General features: G+C 36.9%; 1 protein-coding gene across 3 annotated transcripts in view; it reads left to right on the top strand.

Moving 5' to 3' along the window:
- Positions 1-24,485, top strand: part of ubxn4 (UBX domain protein 4) — a 64,753-nt gene that overhangs the window by 32,971 nt on the left and 7,297 nt on the right. For all 3 annotated transcript variants that reach the window (XM_069935173.1, XM_069935171.1, XM_069935172.1), the window contains 7 exons: positions 9,663-9,783; positions 10,054-10,102; positions 15,294-15,458; positions 17,035-17,162; positions 20,158-20,260; positions 21,897-22,028; positions 22,322-22,536. In XM_069935173.1, the coding sequence (XP_069791274.1) occupies positions 9,663-9,783; positions 10,054-10,102; positions 15,294-15,458; positions 17,035-17,162; positions 20,158-20,260; positions 21,897-22,028; positions 22,322-22,536 (913 nt within the window). The remainder of the gene's footprint in view (positions 1-9,662; positions 9,784-10,053; positions 10,103-15,293; positions 15,459-17,034; positions 17,163-20,157; positions 20,261-21,896; positions 22,029-22,321; positions 22,537-24,485) is intronic.

Raw genomic sequence — 24,485 nt, 5'->3', positions numbered from 1 at the left:
ATAAAATAATGAAACACAAGATACTGCAATCTGAAGCAAAATAACAATCTGATGGTGGACCTCAGCCGTTGAGGAATTCTCGTGAGGAGAAAAATGAATTGTTGATTTTTCAGGTGCTTTTATCTGTCATATATAAAAATTGTAAAATGTTTTTTAATTGTTTATTTAAAAATTTTTGACCATACATGCAGTCAATTACAAAATATACACACACAAAAGTTAATCCAGTACTTCCTCCATGATGGTTATTCCCCAACCCCACCCACCCAAGAAAAAGCCCCAAAGAAAAAGATATGGAAAGAAAAGCAAGAAAAAGATAAGGAAAAGAAAGACAAATGGATTACTTGAAAGTGCCGCACACTCTACAGATCATAAATTCACATTCTATTTAACTTTCTTTGGAGAAGATCAACATAGGTCTTGGGGATTAGGAAGAACACAGCTAAAAATTTACATCTGAGAATTGTAAATATTGACACCAAACTTGTAAAAATATGTCATACTTATTTCTTAAGTTATAGGTAGTTTTCTCAAGGGGATACAACTATGTTTCTGTGCATTCCAATGTGCCATACATAGATGTGAATCAGACTTCCATGCAACTGCGATATATTTTCTAATCACTGCCAACGCAATTTTAACAAATTCTATTTGATGTTTAGGTAGTTTCAATTTAGGTCTTACCTCTGTAATATTACCCAAGAAAAATAAATCTGAATTTTGTGGGTCGATCTAGGTAATTTCTTAGAACAGATTACAGGAACTAAATTTCCACAAAGATCTCACTTTAGAACATAACCATGTTGAATGTAAAAAAAAAAAAGCTCCTATCTCTTTGCCACATATAAAACGTTAGTCTGATAAGTCTGAATTTAATTTATTAAATTTCTTTGGTATGAAATATAGTTTATGCAAAAAATTATATTGTACTGATCTATATCTTACATTTATCATATAGTTATACTATCCCGACATTGTTCAGACCAATTTTCCTCATCTATTTTTACATTTAAGTGATTCCCATCTCTGCCTGGACTTATGAATCCCTTGTTTGGGGGTTCCCATTTGAAGTAAGTGATATATTGCTGAAGTAAATTTCTTTGTATTTCCCTTTGGAATCAGAGTCTCCACATCACTCCAATTTGGTAAAAACATTGTTGGGCCAAATTTATCCTTTAGATATGCTCTTATTTGGAAGTAGCAGAGGATTATGGTGTTAAGAATTCTGTACTTACTTTTCAATTGTTCAAGTGACATCAATTGTCCCTGCTCATAAAAATCTTCAATATATCTAATTCCTTTATGAGACCATATTTCAAAAATTTGATTGCCACTTGTACAAGGTATAAGCCAATTATGAGTCCAAGGAGCTTTTCGAGATAAACCTCCCCTTGTTCCAATATCACTATTTATTTTATACCAGATATTGATTAAGTGTTTTAGCAAAGGGGTTTCTCTTTCACCAGTTACTAGTTTCCCATCCCATTTATATATAAAGTCCTTTTTCATTCTCTTATTTTATTCAATTCTATTTTCAACCATGCAGCTTTATCTCCTTCCTCAAAAAAGAAAGTAAGAAATCTCAATTGAGCTGCTCGATAATCATTTTTAAAATAAGGTTAGATTTGGAATAACAGGTAAAACTAAATGCTCCCTTTATTCAGGAGAAGGTTAGGAAATCATTAAGTTCATTGCAAAACAACAAATCTCTGGGAGAAGATGGTGTCCCTCCTGAATTTTATAAACAATTTAAAGATTTGTTGATTCCTATTTTTATGGAGGTGTTAGATCAGGCATCTGAAACATTTTCTCTGGCAATTATCACTGATACCAAAAAAATGATAGGGACCCATTGAAACCGTCAACTTATATTGTTTCATTATTAAATTCAGATTATAAAATCATTGACAAAGCTTTGGCAAATTTCTTGCCAAAATTGATAAATATGGACCAAACAGTGTGAAAAAGAGACAATCTGTTGATAATGTAAGCAGACTAATTGGTATAACTCATTTGGCACAAAAGGGGTGATCTGAGTGTCATTGTGGCATTGTGTGCAGAAAAAGCATTTGATAGACTGCAGTTGGATTTTCTATTTAAAGTGCTGGAAAGATTTGGACTAGGTTAATTTTTTTTTATCAATTGGATCATGGCATTATACAATGAACCAACAGCTAAAGTGGTGACTAATGGACAGATTTCTACAACTTTTCAGTTGTCAAGATCTACTAGACAAGGATGTCTGTTATCTATAGCATTATTCATTTTAGCTATAGAGCCTCTTGCAGAAGTAATTCGTCAAGATCCGGACATTAAGGGATTTAGGGTTAACCAGGAGGAATATAAAATTAATCTATTTGCTGATGATGTATTGATTTATTTGACAGAACCAGCAAACTCGTTACAGAAATTAAACTCAAAATTGGAAAATTATGGGAAAGTTGCAGGTTATAAAATAAATTTGGATAAGAGTGAAATTATACCTCTTACAGGAGATTATACTCCATGTCTAAGAGAAACCCCATTTAAATAGCCACCAAATGAGATAAAATATTTACGTACATGTGCAGATAATAACTTTAAAAATCTATACAAATTGAATTATTTACCTTGACTTAAAAAGATTGAGGATTTAAATAGATGGACAGCCTACCCATAACACTAATGAGGAGTCAATTGTATTAAAATGAATATATTCCCAAGAGTACAATATCTCTTTCAATCACTGACTATCATTATCTCAAAGGTTTTTTCAGGAGTTAAATAAATATGACAGAAAATTTCTTTGGAAGGGTAATATGTCGAGGGTCTCCATAGAAAAATTAACCTGTAAATTTGAAATGGGAGGCTTACAACTCATTAATTTTAAAAATTGTAAAATGTTGAGGGCTAACCATTGATCTCTATGGCACTTGATGAAGGATTACACCCTGAAATGAAACAATTCCTTTTTCTCTGCACAAATGCGACTGAACCTGCAGAGTTCCTCCAGCAGATTGTATTTCAGAATAAATTAGTCTTGGGTTAAAAAGGGGATAATGTGATTGCATTCAGGTTGCAAGATTTGAAACAAATAAATTTAAACATACTGCATGGTAACAGACCCTTTTGGCCCACAAGCCTGTTCTGCCCAATTATATCCAGTTGATTTACAACCCCTGGTGTATTTTGAACATTGGGAGGAAACAGGAATTCCCGGGGGAAACCCATGCAGATACGGGAAGAATGTACACGTGGTATTCAAACCCTGATCCTGATTGCTGGCACTGTAACAGCGCTGTGCTAACTGCTACACTAGCCATGCCACCCCAAAAAGGAAGCAAACATAGGACAGACATCATCTTGAATTTCTATGCATGATCATCCATGGAAAAGTAGTTACCTTTAACTAATAAAAGATTTGACGATGTTGATGTTCAAATGACCCAAGTGTCTTTGTATATAATCATCGGAAGCCAACGGCAGCTACAGCAAGCAATATTGAAAGATGAGGATGTGACAGAATATTTACAAATATTTTTGGGAGATAAATTGGAAGAAATAGAGTAGGTTGCATACACACAGTTTAAAACAGATCTTATTTGAAAATACTGGAGAATTCATATTATGAGTGACTTTACAGAAACTAGAAATAAATGAACTATTGTCTTTGAAGCAACAAGCAGGAGACACTATGTCTATTGATAGCTCTTTGCAGAGTTTTGGAGTGATCACAGAAAGGTCACTAATGGGTTCTTGTTTACCTAAAAACAACAGATGAACCAAAAGACTGACTTCTATTGTTTGCTGGAGAAGGTCAGGTGTTTTTTTTACAAGAGAGAGTCACATGGGCTTTCTGGCAGTTTGAGAGTCTGAGTGTCTCAGAGAGAGAGAGAGAGAGAGAGAGAGGGAGACTGAGCAGTGTCAGCCAGGAGAAGCTTGTTGGAACTGAAACAGAAGCTCCAGAGTGGAGGACGGCCTGCTCTTGTGTGTCATGCAAGAGGAGAAAATGAGAAAATTGTGTTTTTCTTGGAATAAGAGGTATAGAAAGGAACTCTGTGATAATCTGAAAGAAAGAAGTTATTTTCTGGAGAACCCTGATGAGGCAAGTTTCATCAGAAAGACATTGAGGTGACTAATGGTGGTACCTCAGTTGTGGAAATTCTGGAACTACACATTTCTCTCTACAAAACCTATAAGAACCTTCCTGAGCGGTAACCATTTACCTTTCAAGCACCAAAGCTTGGTGAACTTTATACATGTTAAATTCTGTGCATAGTATAAGAATCGCCTGCAACCCGTGAACTTGGAGGAATGAGAAGTGAGATTAGACTGTGAACCGAAGAACTTTTCTAAACTTAACCCACATTATACACACGTGCGCTTAGAATTAGGAGGTTAAATTAGGTTAAGTTAAGAAAGTTGATAAAAATAGTTAAGTTAAAGTTTAATTCTGTTTTCATGTTTAAAGCTAATTAAAAGCAATTTTTGTTTAAGTAACCATTTGTCATGGTGAATATCTATTGCTGCTGGGTTTTGGGGTCCTTTGGGCTCATAACAAGGAGAACTGTATTACAAGTGGTTTTAAATGCAGAGAGTAAAGTCATCTATTGTAATTATATGTGGTCTTGAGATCACAACATTGCAAAATTGTTGGAAACACAGATAGTGTAAGGGAAGAGAAATAGTTGACATTTTCAGATTGAAGATTCTTGATCAGAACTTGGCTCTTTCTAATTTTTTTTAAATTTTTCATCCTGTGAACCATAACATGCAAAATATGTACAAACGTTTCTCATTAAATATGCACAATGGTATTTCCCCTTCCCACCCCCCTCCAAAACCAATAAATATTCAACATATACAATACAATAAAACCATAAAACAATGTTCACACAACGGAAAAACAAACCAGAAAAATGTGTCATCTACTTTTATACACTAAATCAAATAGTTTTGTCTTCTTATCATTTTAGGGTATGGAGGTCCGAGGCAAGCTTTCTCTGTATGGTTCCCAAATTTGTTTGAACAATGTGACTTTATTTTTTAAATTATATGTTATTTTTTCCAATGGATAACATTTATTCATTTCCATATACCATTGCTGAATTCTCAGGCTCTCTTCCATTTTCCAAGTTGACATTATACATTTTTTTGCTACTGCTAAGGCTATCATAATAAATCTTTTTTGCCCTTTATCCAATTTGAGGCCTAATTCTTTATTTCTTATGTTACTTAAAAGAAAGATCTCTGGATTTTTTGGTATGTTATTTTTTGTGATTTTATTTATTATTTGATTTAGTTCTTCCCAAAACGTATTCACTTTTGTACATGCCCAAATTGCATGTATTGTTGTTCCCATTTCCTCCTTACAGTGAAAACACCTATTTGATAATGTTGGATCCCATTCTTTTAATTTTTGAGGAATGATATATAACCTGTGTAACCAATTATACTGTATCATGCGTAACCTTGTGTTTATTGTACTGTTCATAGTTCCAGAACATAACTTTTCCCATGCTTCATTCTTTATCTTTGTTTAAATCCTTTTCCCACTTTTGTTTAGGTTTATAGCTTATTTCCTCATTTTCCTTACCTTGCAGCTAAATGTACATATTTGTTATAAATCTTTTAATTATCATTGTATTTGTAATCACATATTCAAAGTTGCTTCCTTCTGGTAATCTCAATCTGTTCCCCAATTTATCCTTTAAATAAGCTTTCAGTTGATGATATGCAAACACTGTACTGTGAGTTAATTCCATATTTGTCCTTCAAATGTTCAAATGTTAATAAATTATTTCCCAGAATACAATTTTCTATTCTTTTGATTCCTTTTCTCTCCCATTCTCTTAAGGAAAGGTTATCTATTGTAAAAGGGATTAGTGGATTTTGTGTCAATAACAATTTTGGTCTTTGGTAATTCGTTTTTATCCTTTTTGCGTGGATCTTCTTCCATATATTAAGTAAATTAATGCAATACTGATGAGCTTTTATATTGCACCAGCTTTTCATCCCACTTATAAAGTACATGTTCCGGTACAATCTCCCCTATTTTATCTAGTTCTATCTTAGTCCAGTCTGGTTTTTCTCTCGTCTGGTAAAAATCTGATAAATACCTTAATTGTGCAGCTCTATAATAATTTCTGAGGTTTGATAACTGCAAACCACCCTGGTTATACCTCTCTTAATTTATCTAACGCTACCCTCGGTTTTCCCCCTTTTCACAAGGATTTCCTTATTATTCTCTTTAGTTCATCAAAGAATTTCTCTGTTAAGGGAATTGGTAATGTTTGAAATAAGTATTGTATCCTTGGGAAGACATTCATTTTAATGCAGTTCACCCTCCCTATCAACGTTACCGGTAGTTCTTTCCACTGTTCTAAGTCTTCCTGCACTTTCTTTATTAGTGGCTGATAATTTAGTTTGTGCAAGTGGCTTAAGTTGTTGTCTAACCTTATTCCCAGGTATTGGATTGCTTGTGCTTGCCATTTAAATGGTGATTCTTTTTCAAGTTCTGTGTAATCTGCATTACTCATTGGCATCACTTCACTTTTATATGCGTTGACCTTGTACCCTGATATTTCTCCATATTCCTTCAATTTCTTATGTAATTCTTTTATTGATATCTCTGGTTCTGTTAGGTATACTATGATGTAATCTGCAAATAAACTGATTTTATACTCCTCCTTTATTTTTATCCCTTTTATTTTGTTTTCTATTCTTATCAGCTCTGCCAATGGTTCTATTGCTAAAACGAACAATGAAGGGAATAATGGACATCCCTGCCTAGTGGATCTAATTAATTTGAATTGGTTCGATACATAACCATTTACTACTACCTTTGCTAATGGTCCATTATATAATGCTTTAATCCAATTAATATATTTTTATAGCAGATTGAACTTCTGTAATACCTTAAATAAATAGTTCCACTCTACCCTGTCAAAGACTTTTTCTGCGTCTCAGGCAACAGCCACTGTTGGTTTCTTATTTCCTGTCCCGCATCGGACTTGTCAGCCACAAACGAACCTGCAGCTGACATGGACATTCCCCTCCATTAATCTTCATCTGCGAAGCCAAGCCAAAGAAGAAGAAAAAGAAAAGAAGTTTACAGACATTATCCGCTTTTCGTCTTTTCTTAATAAATCCAGTTTGATCTTGTTTAATTATTTTTGGTACACAGTCGTCCAATCTGATTGCTAATAATTTTGCTATTTTATAGTCTGAATTAAATCGAGATATTGGTCTATATGATGCTGGTGTTAATGGATCCTTTCCCTTCTTTGGTATTACTGTAATTATTGATGTCTTACATGAGTCTGGCAAGTTTTGTGTTTCTTCTACCTGATTCATTTCTTCCAGGAGAGAAGGAATTAATAACTCTTTAAATGTTTTATAAAATTCTATTGGAAATCCATCCTCTCCTGGTGTTTTATCATTCAGCAGCTTTTTTAATATATCCTGTACTTCCTCTATTTCAAATGGTTTTATCAGCTTGTTTTGTTCCTCTTCTTGCAATTTCGGCAGTTCAATTTTAGCTAAAAACTCTTCTATTTTATCATCTTTCCCCTCATTTTCAGTTTGGTATAATTGTTCATAAAATTCCTTAAAGTTTTCATTAATTTCTGTTGGGTTATATGTGATTTATTTGTCCTTTTTCCTTGATGCCAATACATTTCTTTTAGCTTGTTCTGTTTTATGTTGCCAGGCCAATATTTTGTTTTTTCTCCCAATTCGTAATACTCTTGCTTTGTTTTCATTATGTTCTTCTCCATCTTGTACATTTGTAATGTTTCGTATTTAATTTTTTTGTCTGTCAATTCTTTTTTTCTTTATATCGTCCCTTAGTTACATAACTTATTATCTGTCCTCTAATGTCCTCTAATTACGTCCCACCAATTGTGTGTTTATTTCAAAATATGTTTTAATTTGGCATTCAATAAACTCTCTAAATTTCAGCCTTTTAAGTTGCATGGAGTTTAACCTCCATCTATATGTTCTTGGCGGGATGTCCTCCAGTTCTATTGCTAATAACGGGGATGAATGATCTGAAAGTAGTCTAGCTTTATACTCAGTTTTCCTAACTCTTCCTTGAATATGGGCCAACAACAAAAACATATCAATCCTTGAGTATGTTTTATGCCTACTTGAATAATATGAATATTCCTTCTCTTTTGGATGCTGTCTTCTCCATATATCCATAAGATTCATTTCCTGCATTGATTTAACCATAAAGTTGGCTACTTCATTTGCTTGTCTTTTGTCCAGTTTTATCCAACAATGGATCCAAATTAAGGTTAAAATCTCCTCCTATCAATATATTTCCTTGTATGTCTGCAATCTTCAAAAAAATATCCTGCACAAACTTTTGATCCTCATCGTTAGGTTCATATATATTGAGCAAATTCCAAAATTCTGAGTATATCTGACACTTTATCATTACATACCTCCCTGCTGGATTTATTATTTTTCTCCTCTATCTTAATTGGTATGTTTTTGTTAACTAATATGGCTACACCTCTAGCTTTTGAATTATATGATGCTGCTGCTACGTGTCCTACCCAGTCTCTCTTCAATTTGTTAGGTTCCACTTCAGTTAGGTGCATTTCCTGCACAAATGCTATATTATTTTTTTTTTCAGTAAATTAGTACCCTCTTCCTTTTAATTTGGTTATGTATTCCATTAATGCTTATAGTCATATAGTTCAACGTGGCCATTTTATATCTTGTTTACACCTCTTTTCTGCCTCCTCGCCACTTCCATCCCCCTTTTTCCCCTTTTTATCTTTTAGTTTTCCCTTTTTAAACTCAATGTATGACAACACATTTAAAACATAAAATACTCCAACAATTCCCATACCCAATAAGAAGTTGGCTCTTTGAGCTAAAACATTAAATCTGTTTCACTTTTTGCAGATACTGTATGACCTGCTGAATGTTTATAACATTTTTTTTCCCCATTTACTATTGATTGGTTTAACTCGAGAATTGTAAAAAAAATTTGTTCTCTCTACTCAGGATATGCTTGCTATTGAGGGAATGCAATATAAATTTGTTCCGTTCCAGTGGAGAACATGTTGAGCAATGTTGGACTGTTTAGAGTTTTGAAAAATGAGAAGTATTCTCATTGAAAGTTTACAGAAGCTCTCATAGAACTCAACTGCTGGGATGATGTTTCCCCTTGCAGGGCAATTTAGAACTAGTTGTCAGTCTCAGCATGAAGGTTGGCCATTTAGGGCAGAGAAGAGAGAGAGTCTAAAAACAAGGTGGTTAGTTTGAATATTTATTGTTTGCTTTCTGTTCTCTAAACTAAATTTTTTAAACATGTGCAAAATTATTGTAAATATTTCTGACTTCCTCAGACCACTATTTTTTAATAACTGAGCCTGGGGGCAGAAATTTTTTGGGGTTTTGCTGGCCTCTTGAACTGAAACCATGTACACTAACCCATGCCTAGAGCAAAAGTCTGTCATGGGTCACACTCCAATAAGCAACATGGCTGAAGGTAAACAGTAATTTTGGTCTACCCTACTATCTTCAGGAGAAGTGGAGAGACAACCAACTCAAAAAAGAAAGAAAATTTAAATAAGTTACTCAAATAATGAACTATTGCAGGTTTGTTTTAATGGTAAATTCTTCTGTTTGAACATGGTTAAACATCTTTGATTACACTTCCCCAGATTCACCTGTAAACAAAGAACTTTCTGATCATGCTGGTCCATCTAATAGAATCACTGACCACACTGATGAAACTTCTGCAAAATCTCAAGAGGGGGAAGACCTTAATATTCGAGTTGAAAGGTATTTCTAATTAAATATGCTTACTTGCACTAGACAATTAGTTTACTGTTGCTTAAGTAATTTTTATTAATAGATCCTTTTAAATGTTTTAAACATTTATTGGTAAATTCATTCCTGGATTATTTTTATAAAACTAGTAATTGATTTGATTTTAAAATCGAACCTTAATTTCAAGTTATTCATCCTTTTTTAATTGTATTTATTACAAGATGTTTGTACATGATGATACAAAGAAAACAGAAATGTTCCTAACTTTTTATTTTCATCCAGACTCAACAAAAAGCTTGAAGAAAGGAGAGAACAGAAAAAAGAGGAAAAGGTAATGGTATATCTTCCTACTTTGTTCAATGTATTTTTAATTTTATATTGTGCAGAGATTTATTAAATAATGTCACTGAACAAAAAAACTTAACTTGATGAAAGATTCCAGCCTGAAATGTTGACCATCTTTTTCAATTCATTGAGTTACTCCAGCATGTTCAACAAATCTTGACTCATGATTGCTTAAGAATTGGAATTTATTTTTTTTAAATCTTAAAATGTTAGGAATATTATCACTAAAATATAAATGTTATTAAAATGACTGAGCTGTAGGATTTGTAATAAAGACACAATTGTTTCACTTGTATATTTGAGGCAAGAAAACATGCTGTTTTTGTTTAGTCTTTTTAATTAAATTAGACATACAGCACGGTAACAGGCGCTCTCAGCTCACAAGCCCATGCTGCACAATTGCACCCAATTAAACTCCAACCCTGTATGTTTTTTGGAAGTGGGAGGAAACTGGAGCACCCAGAGGAAACCCAAGCAGACATGAGGAGACCATACAAACTTCCCAGATAGCGCCGTATTTGAACCCGGGTTGCTGGCATTGTAATAATGTTGCCCTAACTGCTACACTAAACATGCTGCCCCTACTTTAATGTAGCTTCAGTCCCACGTCAAGGAAATTATGATTCATTGATTGTATTGAAAGACTGTAGTTAAAAGATTTGACAACCTTTGGCTGAGGAAGTGGATTCATTAACTGCCGATCTTGTTGAATCCAGAAATAACTTCTATAAACCGTTAAGAATATTAAGCCACGTACAGCAGTCATTAATGCCAGGTTCAGGTTGATGCAATATAATTTTTTTGCAACAACTGTACCTTACACCACAAAAATTATATAAATCCAAACCATACATTTTGGAAATGTGCTTGAGGTGTGGTGCGGAAATTGGAATCTTTATCCATTCAACCTGATTGTGCACAAAGGTGAGATCCTTCTGTGAGGACCTGGAGACATTCTGAAAAAAGTTACAAAGGTGGATTTTCTCTGGGATCCTGAATTGTACCTTCTAGGTAATATTAAGGACATGAGTTTTAAACTATCCAAGTACCAAATTCAGTTTGTGAAGGCCGCCTTGGCGGTAGCCAGGAAATGTATAGTGGTCACATGCAAGTCCAACTCCCAACTAAATATTACACGATGCAATATGGAAATGCAAAATTGTATTCCCCTGGAGAAAATCAGCTTTATCTGCAACATATAGGTATGCAGATATTGTTACACCCCTTCCAAACAGAAGAAAGGTAAAAATCCATACCAATAATAAATGACTGAGATAAATGAAGGGGGTTGTGGCACAGATGACGTGCTCTTGTTTCATGTCTTTTTAATTTTATGTTACTTTGGGTTTATATTTGGTTCCTTCAAGAATCAGTGACTCCATAGATTTTTGTTTTTTTAAATGTTTGTTTAATTTAAATAATCTTCTTTGTGATATTAGAGTATGGGAGGGTGGGCGGGGGTGGGGGGGGGGATGGGGCTCTGAATGTAATATATCTTTGTTGAGAAAGATTGTATTCCTGTTTAGGTTTTGTGGAAGTCTTGGAAAATATAATATATTTTTATATATAAAAATATATAATCAAAAATAAAATATTTTTAAAAATTAAGCCACATGACTAATAGTTCATGTGACTGCAATGATCAGTTAAATAATATGGACCATGTTGGTTTCTAGTTTGATTCTGGTTCCATATCAGTGATTAAAGTACTACTGCCTTATTGGACTGTATATGCATTCTTTTACTCCCACTGATGTTGCTTGATGCAAGTTGCACAAGCAGATTGTTTGTTGCTCCATTGTGTGAGTACAGTTGGCCTAGAGGCCTCTGGATCAGGAATGTCATGACCAGAGTTATTTCTCAGCAATGCCTGTTGTAAAGTGAGATGAATGTGGGTGAGATCTGCATCTTGAGCAAAAAGCATTCTACGACAGGAGTAACTCAGCAGGTTGAGCAGCATAACTGAGGTGGAAAAGAATGGTCAATGTTTTGGGTCAGAACCAGAGGACTGCATCTTGCTGAGTTTCAATTAAGTAGAATAATCTACTGCAAATCATGAAAGATTCACATCTGACTTTTAATTGATGTTGAACATCAATCTAACATCAATTAAACAAGGAAATTAAAATTTCAAAAGAAAAGTGGGATTATTAAAATATAGGTTTTCTACATTGCAGTTGTTTTTACTTCTAATTACTTTTGAAACATTTTGCTGTTATATTCAAATCTGAAAATTATCAGTTATATTTAATTTGGATGGAAGGCTTTGAAACTTTTGAATGTCTGGGGATCGATTTCATTTTTAAAAATATTAACAACAAGCTGTCCCTCGCTTCTAAGGATATTGAAAAACAAATTTGTTACTCAGCTCAAAGTTTGTGCTCAGTACCCTTTTAAATTTAAGTGCTGGTATTTGATGAATGCTTCTTCAATGCTTGAAGGAAAGGGCACATTTGAGTGCATTGTGACGAGCTTTTCTGGAGAACAAGGCAGCTTACTGTCGGACTTTAAAAACTTTTATTGAGTAGGATGAGTGCTACATTATTTTGGGCAGCTATCTTGCTAAAAATTGAATTGAACAATTGAATATAGGAAAGTACTTTTCATTAGAACATTACAGCATAGTTGTGCCGGCCAATATATACCAACCAAAAAAAGAACTAAATTCTCCTGTGACATCTTAACCTCTATTTTTCTTCCATCTATCTGCCTATCTAAGAGTCTCTTAAATGCCTCTATAGTTCCATCCTCCACCACCACCCCTGGCAATGCATTCCAGGTACCCACATCTCCTCTGTATTTAAAAAAAACCTTCTTGTCTCCCCTAAAGTTCCCTCCCTTCACTTTGTGCAGATGTCCTCTGGTGTTTGCTACTCCTGCCCTGGGGGAAAAAAGTGCTGGCTCTCTACCTCATCTATGCCTCTCTTAATCTTGTAGACCTCTATTAAGCCAACTCCATAGAGAAAAATTCTAGCTCTGCTGACCTTGCCTCATAAGACATATTTTCCAATCCAGACAACATCCTGGTAAATCTCTGGTAATGAGGTGACCAAAACTGAACACAATATTCTAAATGTCATCTCACCAGAGATTTATAGAGCTGCAACATTATCCTACAACTCCTGAACTCATTCCCCTGTCTAATGAAGCCCAACCTGCAGCACTACCTTGAGAGATGTATGGATTTGGACCCCAAGTCCCTCTGTTCTTCAACACTGGTAAGTATTCTACCATTAACCATGTACTCTGCCTTCAAGTTTGACCTTCCTAAATGTATCACCTCGCATTTATTCAGATTGAACTCCATCTGCCACTTTTCTGCCCAACTCTGCATCCTGTCTGTATCCTTTTGTAACCTACGATGCCCTCCAACACTATCGAGAACACTTTCATACCATCTGCAAACTTTCTGAATCATCCCTCAATTTCTTTGTCCATGTCCCTTAGAAAAATTACAAAGAGCAGGGGTCCCAGAACAGATCCCTGCAGAGCTCCACCAGTCAATGACCTCCAAGCAGAATACTTTACATCCACTACTACTCTTTGCTTTTGACAGGAAAACCAATTCTTAATCCACACAGCCAAAGTTCCATGCCTCATGATTTTCTGTACAAGTCTCCCATGGAGGACCTTGTCAAATTAGGTTATCAATTGAAGCAATAGCATAAATCCCAGAATTTAGACAACAAAAAAAAGTGTGTCTCAACTATTTTAATGCAACACAAACTAATGCAATAAGTTGAAGTCGATTGGAAATATGTCATGCTATTGATGGGGAACAACGTCTAAAAATCTGGAAAATTTGCCAGACCGGCACTTTCAGAGTACCAAGTTTGCCAGATAATAGTTTTGCTTAACTGCAAAAATACAGACACAGCCATTTTTGTTCTGTATCTTCTGCAGGGAGAGTTGAATTGTTTAATTGCAATGTATATTGAGATACAATAAAAAATCTTTGTTTTCCATATCTAGGCAAGTCATCTCAATCAGCAGATAGTGCAATAATTTAAAAAAAAGCAACAGGCAGGAAGTCGTATTATCAGTCAAATTGTGCAGGGTATAGAGAAAAGTGCTGTTGAAAAAAATTACAGTACAAAAGCATCTTTTTTTTGCCAGTATGAGATTCATTTAGGAACCTGATAACAACAGGAAAGAAATTATCGAGGCATCTGTAAGTTTGTTTTCAAGGACACCTATTTTCTGCTCAGTGGGGAAAAAAATATGACTGGGGTGGGATGAGTTCCTTATAATGTTAGCAACTGACAAGACTTGCAAGTGAAACAACAAGGTAGGTCGAATTATGTGAGTTTTTCATGAAGAGTTTAGGAAAGTAGTTATTTATTTGCTTTCAATTGAAAACAATAAATTAAAAGGAATATTTTTGATACTAACCAATGCAAAACATTTTAAGACTATGGAGGTTGAATAACTGAAATAATTTTTACTGGAGAATGTTCCGTATAATAAGGCTTTGAGCTTGCTAGTTATGAATAATTAATGATGCTCATCTTTTAGAGTATGTCAGCAGTTATTATTTTATATTAAATGGAGTTCTGTTTATCTTTCTTACTTTTTTAAAGAAAGTAATCTTTGTTCCAATGAACCATGGTTCATAAATGAGTGATGTAACTAGCAAGATAAGAGTGAAAGTCAAATATTCCCAGAACAGTATGATGAAATGATGGTCAATGGCTTTTTTCTAGTGGTTTGCAACAATACACCTTAAAGCTGTAATTTAAAATTGTCACTTGTGGAAAAACCTTATTGTTTGTTGACACTTGTAAACAAAAAATTCACTTCAGTGATTATGATAGCCTTCACTAGGCTGTCCCTTTTGCAAGATATTCGATTCAACATATCAAGGGAATGTTAAACTAAATTTTTTAATTTAGACATACAGCATGGTTACAGGTCATTTCGGCCCACGAGTCTGTGCTGCCCAATTTACACCATTTGACCTGCACCCTTCAGTACATTTCGAATGGTGGGACAAAACTATGGGGGAAACCACAGGAGAACATACCAACTCACAGAGAGCATGGGATTTGAACCCCTATCCTGATCGCTTGCACTGTGAAGGCGTAGCGCTAACTGCTACACCAACCATGCCACCCTTCAATTAAACTTCAATTATTTGTTTTATTGAATTCATCCTTTGTTTCCAAAACTACTTTCAGAATGAAGTTAAAGTTGAAGTTGAACGTAGAAAAATAGGCAAGGAAATGGTAGAATTCAAGCGAAAACAAGAAGAAGACAGAACAAAGAGAATGCTGGAGGAAAGAAGTCGAGATAAAGAAGAAGAACGTTTGGCACGGGAAAGAATAAGACAGCAGATTGCTCTCGTATGTGTTTCTTAACTTTTAAGCTTTGAAATTTCAATCTTTGTACATAATGCAAACGTGTCACCTTGGAAAAATGGGTTGACTTAAGATTCAAATAGTTTTTGGACAGGACCATTCTTGTGTTTTTGAATATTTTCATAATTCAAGTAAGGAGGAGTTCCTTCTATTTTCTTTTCATTGAGATATTGTTAATGAAGTGAGTTGAGACCCGTTGTGTTTTAAAACCAACAGGTTTCACAGAATCAGAGTTATTATCATGTCACAAAAATTGTCGTTTTGTGGATATGTAACAGTGCAAATATGGCTATAAATTACATTTAAAAATAATTAAGTTACTGCAAAAATAAGAGAAAGTGGATATTGTCTAGTTCATTGTTCTATTCAGAAATATGATGGTGGAAGGGGAAGAAACTGTTCTTGTTCCACTGAGTGTTCGACTTCAGGCTCAAATAAATCCTTGATTGTAGCAATTAAGGTTTTTTAGACTGCAATATCTGGAGAATCATGGAAAAAATTAACATAATTACTACCCATGTGATCGTTCACACTGAACGCCTTTTTAGACTGCAGGTACCTGAGTGCAACAGTCCCAATGGTTGGACATGCAGTAGAGTGAATGACCGGCAATTAATTTTTCTGAAATGATTTACACTTCAGGCTTCCTCCAAAAAGTTGTAGGGGACCTGCAGGATAAATCGCAATGCTGGAATTGACTCAAAATTCCTGCACCTACCTTTTTAGACTGCCTGTGTAGCGGCAAAATTCCCTGATTGTGCTGTTACATGCCTGCAGTCTAAAAACCATAAATGTGAAGAGGGGATGGCCTGAGTGGTGTGGGCCCTTGAGGATAGAGGACAGTCTCAAATGGAGTGAAGATTGATGCTCTTGATGGCACTGGCCAAGTTCCTAAGTCTAGTTTTTTTTTTACCCTGTCCTGTGCATTGGCACCTCCATACCACACAGTGATGCTGTCACTCCATTTCCCAAGGCCACTTTTAACTACACAGTTCACTGGAACATGTATTATCACCTTTAGGGAAAAAAAGGTCATTTAGAAATATGCCAGGCTATTAATGGGGAATGACCTCTAATAATCCAGAAAGTCCTTCAAGAGTCCCAAGTTTGCCAGATGATAGTTTTGCTGAACTGGAAAAATACAGACACTGCTATTTCTGTTCAGCGTCATCTGCAGGGAGAATTGAATTGTTTTATTGCCTTGTATATGGAAATACACTAAAAAGCTTTGTTTTTCATGATATCTAGGCAAGTAAACTCAAACAGCTTAGTTCACAGCTATCTGTGGGTTTTTTTTTTGGTAAACACCTCTTTGTGCTTCACTGAGTAACTTAAGTTAATTGTGAATATTTAATTATTTTCAGGACCAAGTTCACAAATCAAGCTTAAATCTGCTTTCTCATCTCTCTGAGTTCTTTTGCCAAATACTTTTTTTTTTTACAAATTGCTGGATATTCTTGTCTTGGAGTTCTCAAAATGCTGACCTTCTGTCTGTCTTAAAAATAAAATTGTTCTCTATTTAACATTTTAAATTGTAATCTTTGAACATCTTCCTTTTTAGGATCGGGCGGAGAGAGCTGCGCGCTATGCAAAAACCAAGGAGGAAGCTGAAGCAGCAAAAAGAGCTTCTGAGTTGGAAAGGCAGGCTGCAGAGGAAGCCAGGAAAAAAGCTCTTAATAATGAAAGAAGGTACATCATTTGACAAAACACCTAAATATTAACTTTCACTTCTTAATTTAATTGATTGAGAGATTACACCATATGTTTATGGATCTTGGATTGGCAGCAAACTTGTGAAATGATTCTAAATATTATTTTAAAGTGATGTTTTTCTTTCATTTAACATGTGTATGAGAATTTTTCCATATCATCCATTGAGGAAATTATCTGGAATGCTCTCTCTCAGAACCTTTTTTTCAGTGTCACTTGCTCCCTTTCACTTTTATTTTTTAATCTTTACACTCTTCAGTTAATAAATTCTGCCGCAACTTCAGATCCCATACCTAATGCTACAGTAAAACCCCCAGTATCTGGCACCTACGGAGAATGGTAGATGCTGGATAAGTGAATTTTTTGGTTGAGACTGTGTGCCATGGGTGAACTAACCACTAGGGGTGCCATGCTGCTGGTTGCTGGAATTCTGGCTCGTGGGGATTTAAATTTAGACAAACAGCACAGAAATAGGCCATTTCAGTCCACGAGCCTGTGCCACCCAGTTAATGTACAACCCCCGTACATTTTGAATGGTGGGGGGCTCCTGGGGAAAGCCTACAAAGACACAGGGAGAGTGTACAAACTCCATACAGATAATGCTGGATGTGATCCCCGAACCTGGTTGCTGGTGCTGTAACAGCTTTGCACTAACAGCTACACTAACTGTATCTTTTACTGTACTTTCTCTATCACAAGTAGGCAATACCTGAAGGATTAGTTTGAAGGAACCTGAAAGCTTTGGCAGGAAAATAGAAAGGTATGGTGGCACACATCTCTAAGCAAAACAGGGCCCGTTTGTACCACAGCGGGGAACTGCAGAAGATGGTGCCGTCGGGGCTTGCTCATTGCCTCGTGGCTTAGGCCACAGCTCGCACCCCAGGCCGTGTGATGACATCACCGCTGCGCAGGGCAGAACTCCCATTGGCCTTAAAGGGGCGCGTGTGAAATTCAAGTAAACAGTTCTACTGGAAACCCCATCGAGTTCGGAGGTGAGCTTTCTGTGTTGTAGCAGCTGCTACATTGGTGACCCTGCAGAGCCCAGACATTATCTGGTCTCCCAACATGGATTCATCAGCGATCAGCACTCTCTGTGAAGCTCCCCCTATGGACCCATCAACCCCGCTTGTGGTTCAAGCAGACGTAGGCGCAGTTTCATCTGAGGCCGATCACCTCGTACTCCACCATGTTCTACCATGTGGTGAGCGTCCTCGATGAGGAAATGGTGGATAACCTGATTACGATCCTCCTGAGGAGGGCAAGTATATCGCCCTCAAAACTCTCCTCCTCTGCACCTTCGGTCTCTCCCATCAGCAGCGCACGGTCAGGCTGATGCACCTCGACGACCTGGGGGACAGAGCCCTGTCCACCTTAATGGATAAGATGCTCACACTGGCTGAAGGTCACAACCTTGCCTGATGTTTGAGCAAGCATTCCTCGAACAAATGGCAGAAGACATCCAGCTCCTACTAGCGGACGAGGAATTCTCTGGCCCCAGGTAGGTCGCACGTGCCGACATGTGACGAACTAAACAAGGCCACAATGAACCAGGTTGCCTGCCCTGGACCCAGCCGACCACAGGCCATCTGGTGCTTCAATCACCAGTGCTGGGGAGCCCAAGCCCGCAAATGCCGCCAACCCATTGATGGCTGGCCACACAAACAGGCTCTTACACGTGGTGGATAAGACCAACGGTTAACGCTTCCAGATGAACACTGGAGCAGAGTTGAGCATGCTGCCCCTGACCGCTCTTGAGTCCTACACGATAGCACGAGGCCCCATCCTGCTTGGCATTTGAACGGCTCCGAAAGAAGACCTCCAGGCTTCGTCTGCAGAGCTCGTCTATGGTGCACAGATGTCACTACCAGGTATGGCGGAACAGGTATTCGGAACAGGTGCCGAACTTGGAGGTGAGACCCCGACCTTTCTCATGGACCACGGCAAGCACTCGGCGAACATCCCCAAAGAGCTGGTCTCAGCAGAGTTTGTGCTCGTCTGGGGTGGCTCGCACCCGATCCCCCTGCAGCGCCTGTACAAGATCCTTCATCGGTTGGGAAAGACTTTCACTCTGGACATTGGGGGCAGGGAGAAACTTTTCACAGTCGAGCGACTAAAGTTGGCGCACATGGACTTAAACCAGCCCATGTAAACGACCCAACCTAGACGGAAGGGCCAACCGCTCAAGCGGCAGGACACGTAAGCTGGTTCTGGGGTGGGGGGTTGTATGGCGACGCACATCTCTCTGAAGCAAACAGGCCCCGTTTGTACTGCCACGCTGGTGAGGCAGCTGCAGAAGATGGCGCCGTCAGGGCTTGCTCATTGCCTTGTGGCTTAGGCCACAGCTCACGCCCAGGGCCATGTGATGACGTCACCACTGCGCGGGGTGGAACTCCTGTTGGCCTTAAGGGGACCCGCGCGAAATTCAAATAAACAGTTCTACTGGAAACCCCACCGAGTTCAGGGTTGTGCTTTCTGTGTTGTAGCAGCTGCTACAAAGGAAAGAAACTTCATGACAAAATATTAATGTTACTAGGATAATTAATTTCATTTTCATTTATACAGGATAATTGTACCTGATGCTGCTATTTATTAAACCATCAAGAAGTGAACTTTATAATAATGTTTTGAAATCTCGAGGTCACTTCGAAGACTGTTGTCATCATTAAATGTAAAACTGTTTGCATTCCGAAATGTCACAATCTATTTAAAAGTATTTTCTCATTGATTCCCAATTCAAGTTGTTTTGAAATTAATCATTAAATGCTCTACATACTTTGTGTCCAAGAGTTTTGAAGATAACAAAATAGTTTTTAGATTTAGAGCTATTTAATTTGAAATTTAGTATCTTGCAAAATTTTGAAGCCAGGTTAGATGGCCCAATCTTATATTTTTGGTCCACTGTTGTATTTGGAATTGAGTCAACTATTACTGTGCTTCTGAATGCTGTTTCAATTGTTATCTTTCATCTTTGTAGCAAAATTTGCCGAATCCAGTTCAGACTCCCTGATGGATCTTCCTTTACAAACCAGTTCTCACCAGATGCCAGTTTGGAAGAAGCAAGAGATTTTGCTGAATCGGTAAAATAATATATTATGTTGCAATTCACACGGCATGATAGCAGAGCATGACGTTACCACAGCACCAGCGACCTTGGTTCAAATCCACAGTTGTCTGTAATGAATTTGCATGAACTTCCTCTCGCTGCTCCTGTTTTCTTCCACATTCCAAAGTCATGGATGGCGTGGGCTCATGGGCTGGACAGCACTCGAAATGTAAAAAAAAAAGTCTATTGAATGATGTAGATCATTGGTTGTTTTCTCTTTTATCTATGTTTGAACAGTGCATTGGCCCTTAGACTTCCATTACTTTCTTGCAACTACACTAGTTCCCATTTGTCAACATTACCAGTTCCCATCCCCACCCTGGTCTCTCACTCTTCTTCCTCCTATGCCCCCCAAGTTGGGAAGAAGGTTCGTGGGTTAGAAAACAGCACAACCAGGTTCAAGGACTATTACTACCCCATGATTATCAAACTATTGAATGGACCTCTCATTAGTAAAATGATATTGCCATTATACTCTTTCAACTGAACTTTTTTCCCTGAAACAATGTAGTCTGCACATTTGTTCTATTTTTCATTGTTGTATTCAAGAATAGCATATAAAACTTAAGTTTTTCATTGGATTTTGGTACAATTCAATTCTTCAATTTCCATTTAAGCATTGAACGATTTTATTAAATGTCTTCCGCCTTGGACCACAAATGTAAAATGTGATTCTTAATATTCCAGAAGACCCTCCAACTATACTGTTTCATGTGTTTTAGATAGTACAAATACTAAATTCATTTTGTGATGTTCGCCTTGGCAGTTGCCAGAAAATGTATAGCAGTCACATGGAAGTCCAACTCCCAACTAAACATTACACAATGGAATACAGAATTCCCCGGGAGAAATTCATGCATAATTGAAGGAGGAAATATGACACGTTCATCAGAGGGTGGCAACCTTATCTTCAGTATATGGGTCTGCAGATATGACTCCTCCTTCAGAATAAGGGTAATGAAAAAATCCTTCCCAACAGAGAAATGATTGGGATCAATGATATGTGACATGGTGCGAGTGACATGCACTGTTAATCATTTTTTTTATTCCTTACATTTGATTATTCAATTACCTTGGATTTTTTTTCACTCCTAGGCTTTTTCCTAGGTTTCGGTAAGAGTTATTGACCCACTGGTATTTGTTTTTCATATCTGTATAATTTGTATGACTTTATTCTTAGTTGTATCAAGGCAAGAGGGATGGGAAAGGGGTGGGGGGCATAAAAATGGACTCTGGATGTTATACTGGTGTTGAAAGAGTTTGTATTGTATGTTTGAATTTATACGAGTCTGTGGAAAATCAAAAATAAAATATTTTTAAAAAAAATATATATATAGTTTCATGAAGCCAATGAAAAATTAAAAATGTTGATGAATTTTGGCTGAATTTTTTTAAAAAGCATTTTGAATCTTGTTAAAAGTGTAGCTGATCAATTTGTATGCTTTTACTAGTGAAGTTCTTCAACCACTGTTCAAATGCCATTTATTATCCTGTACAGATTACTTTGATTTGATGCTACCACTAATCTGTAATAATATTTACTTAGCTGTTCAGAATGAGGTCATTTTGTCCAAAATTCTGCAGGTCTGATTCAAATTATTTTCTTGCAGCAAGTTGGTGGTAAATATGGAAATTTTCAATTGGCAATAACATTTCCAAGGAAACAATTTACGAAGGATGATTACAAGAAAACATTGACTGAGTTGGAGTTGGTACCAAATGCCTCAATCATCCTAATCCCAGTATGTACATTAAACCATTTTTCACCCAATATTTTCTCCATGAGAACCATATGCTTTCTTTTTAAATGAATTGTTTCAAGCTAAAGTTGAAAGGAAGACATGTTATTGCAGCACTTCTGTTTTTGTGTCAAAACTATGCTTGGTGCAGCATTTAGCAATATATTAAAAGTCAATTTGAAAATGTATCTGTAAATTTGTTTTAAAAAAAATTGAAATCTTAATCACACCCGTGAAAAATGTTTTCAAAATAGGGATGTGTTCAGGAACATTGTGCTTGTTCTTGTGTTTCATAGGGTGGAAGATCTACATCTTCAATGGTACCATCCTCAGAAGCAGGATTATGGGCTTTCATGAGAACATTATTTTACCCAATTATTGCTATTTGGAGATTTCTCAACTATTATCTATTTGCTGGTGATCCCACACAAAGATCATCAGGAGAAAGTGCCAATTCAAGTCAACCAGAAACATCTAGAACACCTCCATCTGTTTTATCAGATACAGACAGGTAGAACAGCTTGAAATTTTCCTTTGACATTTATCTTGTTTGTGTTCTAACTCAATTTGTTGATATTTGGTGTTGGAGATTGTAGAGTATCCTGGAAAATACTATTGATGTTTTTTAGGGATAATGTGTGTACATTTTAAAAATTACTCTCTTATCCCAAATTGGTCATTCCATCTTCCCCAAAAATGTTTGAGGGGCTCATGGCTTCCTTCACAGGATCGAATTTAGTTGTCTTGGTTTCGTCTTTCTTTTTCTTCGATCACTCAAAACCAAACTTCTTTGAAAACTCTATCCTGTTTTAGGCCTAAATTCTTTTCCTTCTTGTTTCTGTGGTATACATCTTGATTGTTTTGAGTGTTAATTTTGTTCATGATACCAAGCTATTGCTTTTTCATCCTTATTCATATTCAGTGAATCCCCCCCACCTCCCTCCTTAACCCTCCTGTTAACTGGTATTATTTTCAGATCCATTTAGTGCTCCTTTCACTTCAAATCTTTTGTCTTTTCCCCTCATAAATACTTAGATTTTATTTACCTGTCCTGACAAAATACACCCATCTTCAAACATCTTGTCCTCCCCAAGATCCTACACTTCATCTTAGCCAAAAGATGGAGAAGCGATCCTCCCCGAGATCCTTGGATATGTTCTTAACTCCTCCTTTTGCAGGATGCAGTGCTAATTTTTTGGGTGCATTTTGAGTATCTGCTCATTACATGAATGGGACAAGGAAATTGTTGTTCTAGTTGAGAGGCACATTCAGACAGTTCCTTTTGATTTAGAGGTGATTACTGTAAACAGAGTACAATTTGTCCATAAATGATTGAAAATTATTAATTCCATGAACTTCTCTCACCGAATCACCTGCCCAGGCTTGTTGATTCATCAACGAAAACAGAAATTTTTCAATTTATCTGCTTGATATGCTGGCAAATTTTCTTCATATTAATGGAAATCTGATTAATTATTTCTGTAGTACTAATGTGGGAATGCAGTCCAATTTCTATGTCAATACCATTTTTTTGAAGTTTCATTGAGCCAAAGTGATCAGAGTATGGTCTGTCATTCTGAGCTAGTGGGCCATTATTCTCTATGTGAAGTTCCCCTTAATGTTCCCCCTTTCACCCTTCACCCACATCCTCTGGTATCTCATCTAGTCATTAAATGCTGACTGAACGCAGCTTTGCATAACTACATCTGCTACTTTGTCCAACTCCGCCAGCACCCTCCACCAAGAGCTGTGAATTTGCTTGTCAGTAATGGTGAGATTGGCGTGAAAGTATTGTAGGGAGTAAGGTAGAGGTGGGCGGATGTCGCTGTGTACACGGACTAACAACAGACAATAGCACAGCACCGGACTCAAAGCAACGGCATTAGCAGGGGCGCCCTGCATTGCAAAGTTCAATGTTATTTGTCACAAAACTTGTGTTCCTGCTGATTTTTAAAAGAGGAGCCTGACATTTCCACCCTTCCATGATGTTCCTCGTGTACAGTCGCAGGTACAAATCTCCTCTGTGCACAGTTCTCAACCATGTGGTCCTACCTAAGGCAAGGATGCCTCCCCCCCTTCCCCAGGAGCAGCCAGCCGAGGAATTCATAGCAACTCAACAGCACTGGGCTGGGTGGTGCAGGCCTGGATCGCAAACCTGTCAAATAACCCAGCGGCTAGGTCGGTAGCCCAAAGAGAAATAAGAGCCATTTGGTAAGAGGGGTCACTTGGCCAGACTTTGGCCCATTTGGATGGGGGTGGAAAAAGTGAACAAAAGGTTATGGCACTAACTGAAACATCAATTGCAATCCTGTTATCACATCCTCTAGTTTTTTGAGACCAAGTTGATCGATGCTGGAATAATTTTATATAATCGCTATTCCTTAAGGCAGGAGAGAGCACACCAGAATCTAGCATGTTGGAGGCAATGATTGTAATTCACCAAAATAAATACAAGGTGCT

This window comes from Narcine bancroftii, chromosome 4, assembly GCF_036971445.1.
Source record: "Narcine bancroftii isolate sNarBan1 chromosome 4, sNarBan1.hap1, whole genome shotgun sequence".
Lineage (NCBI taxonomy): Eukaryota > Metazoa > Chordata > Chondrichthyes > Torpediniformes > Narcinidae > Narcine > Narcine bancroftii.
The sequence above is the reverse complement of the archived record's forward strand: the minus strand, read 5'-3'. Positions and strand labels throughout refer to the sequence as shown.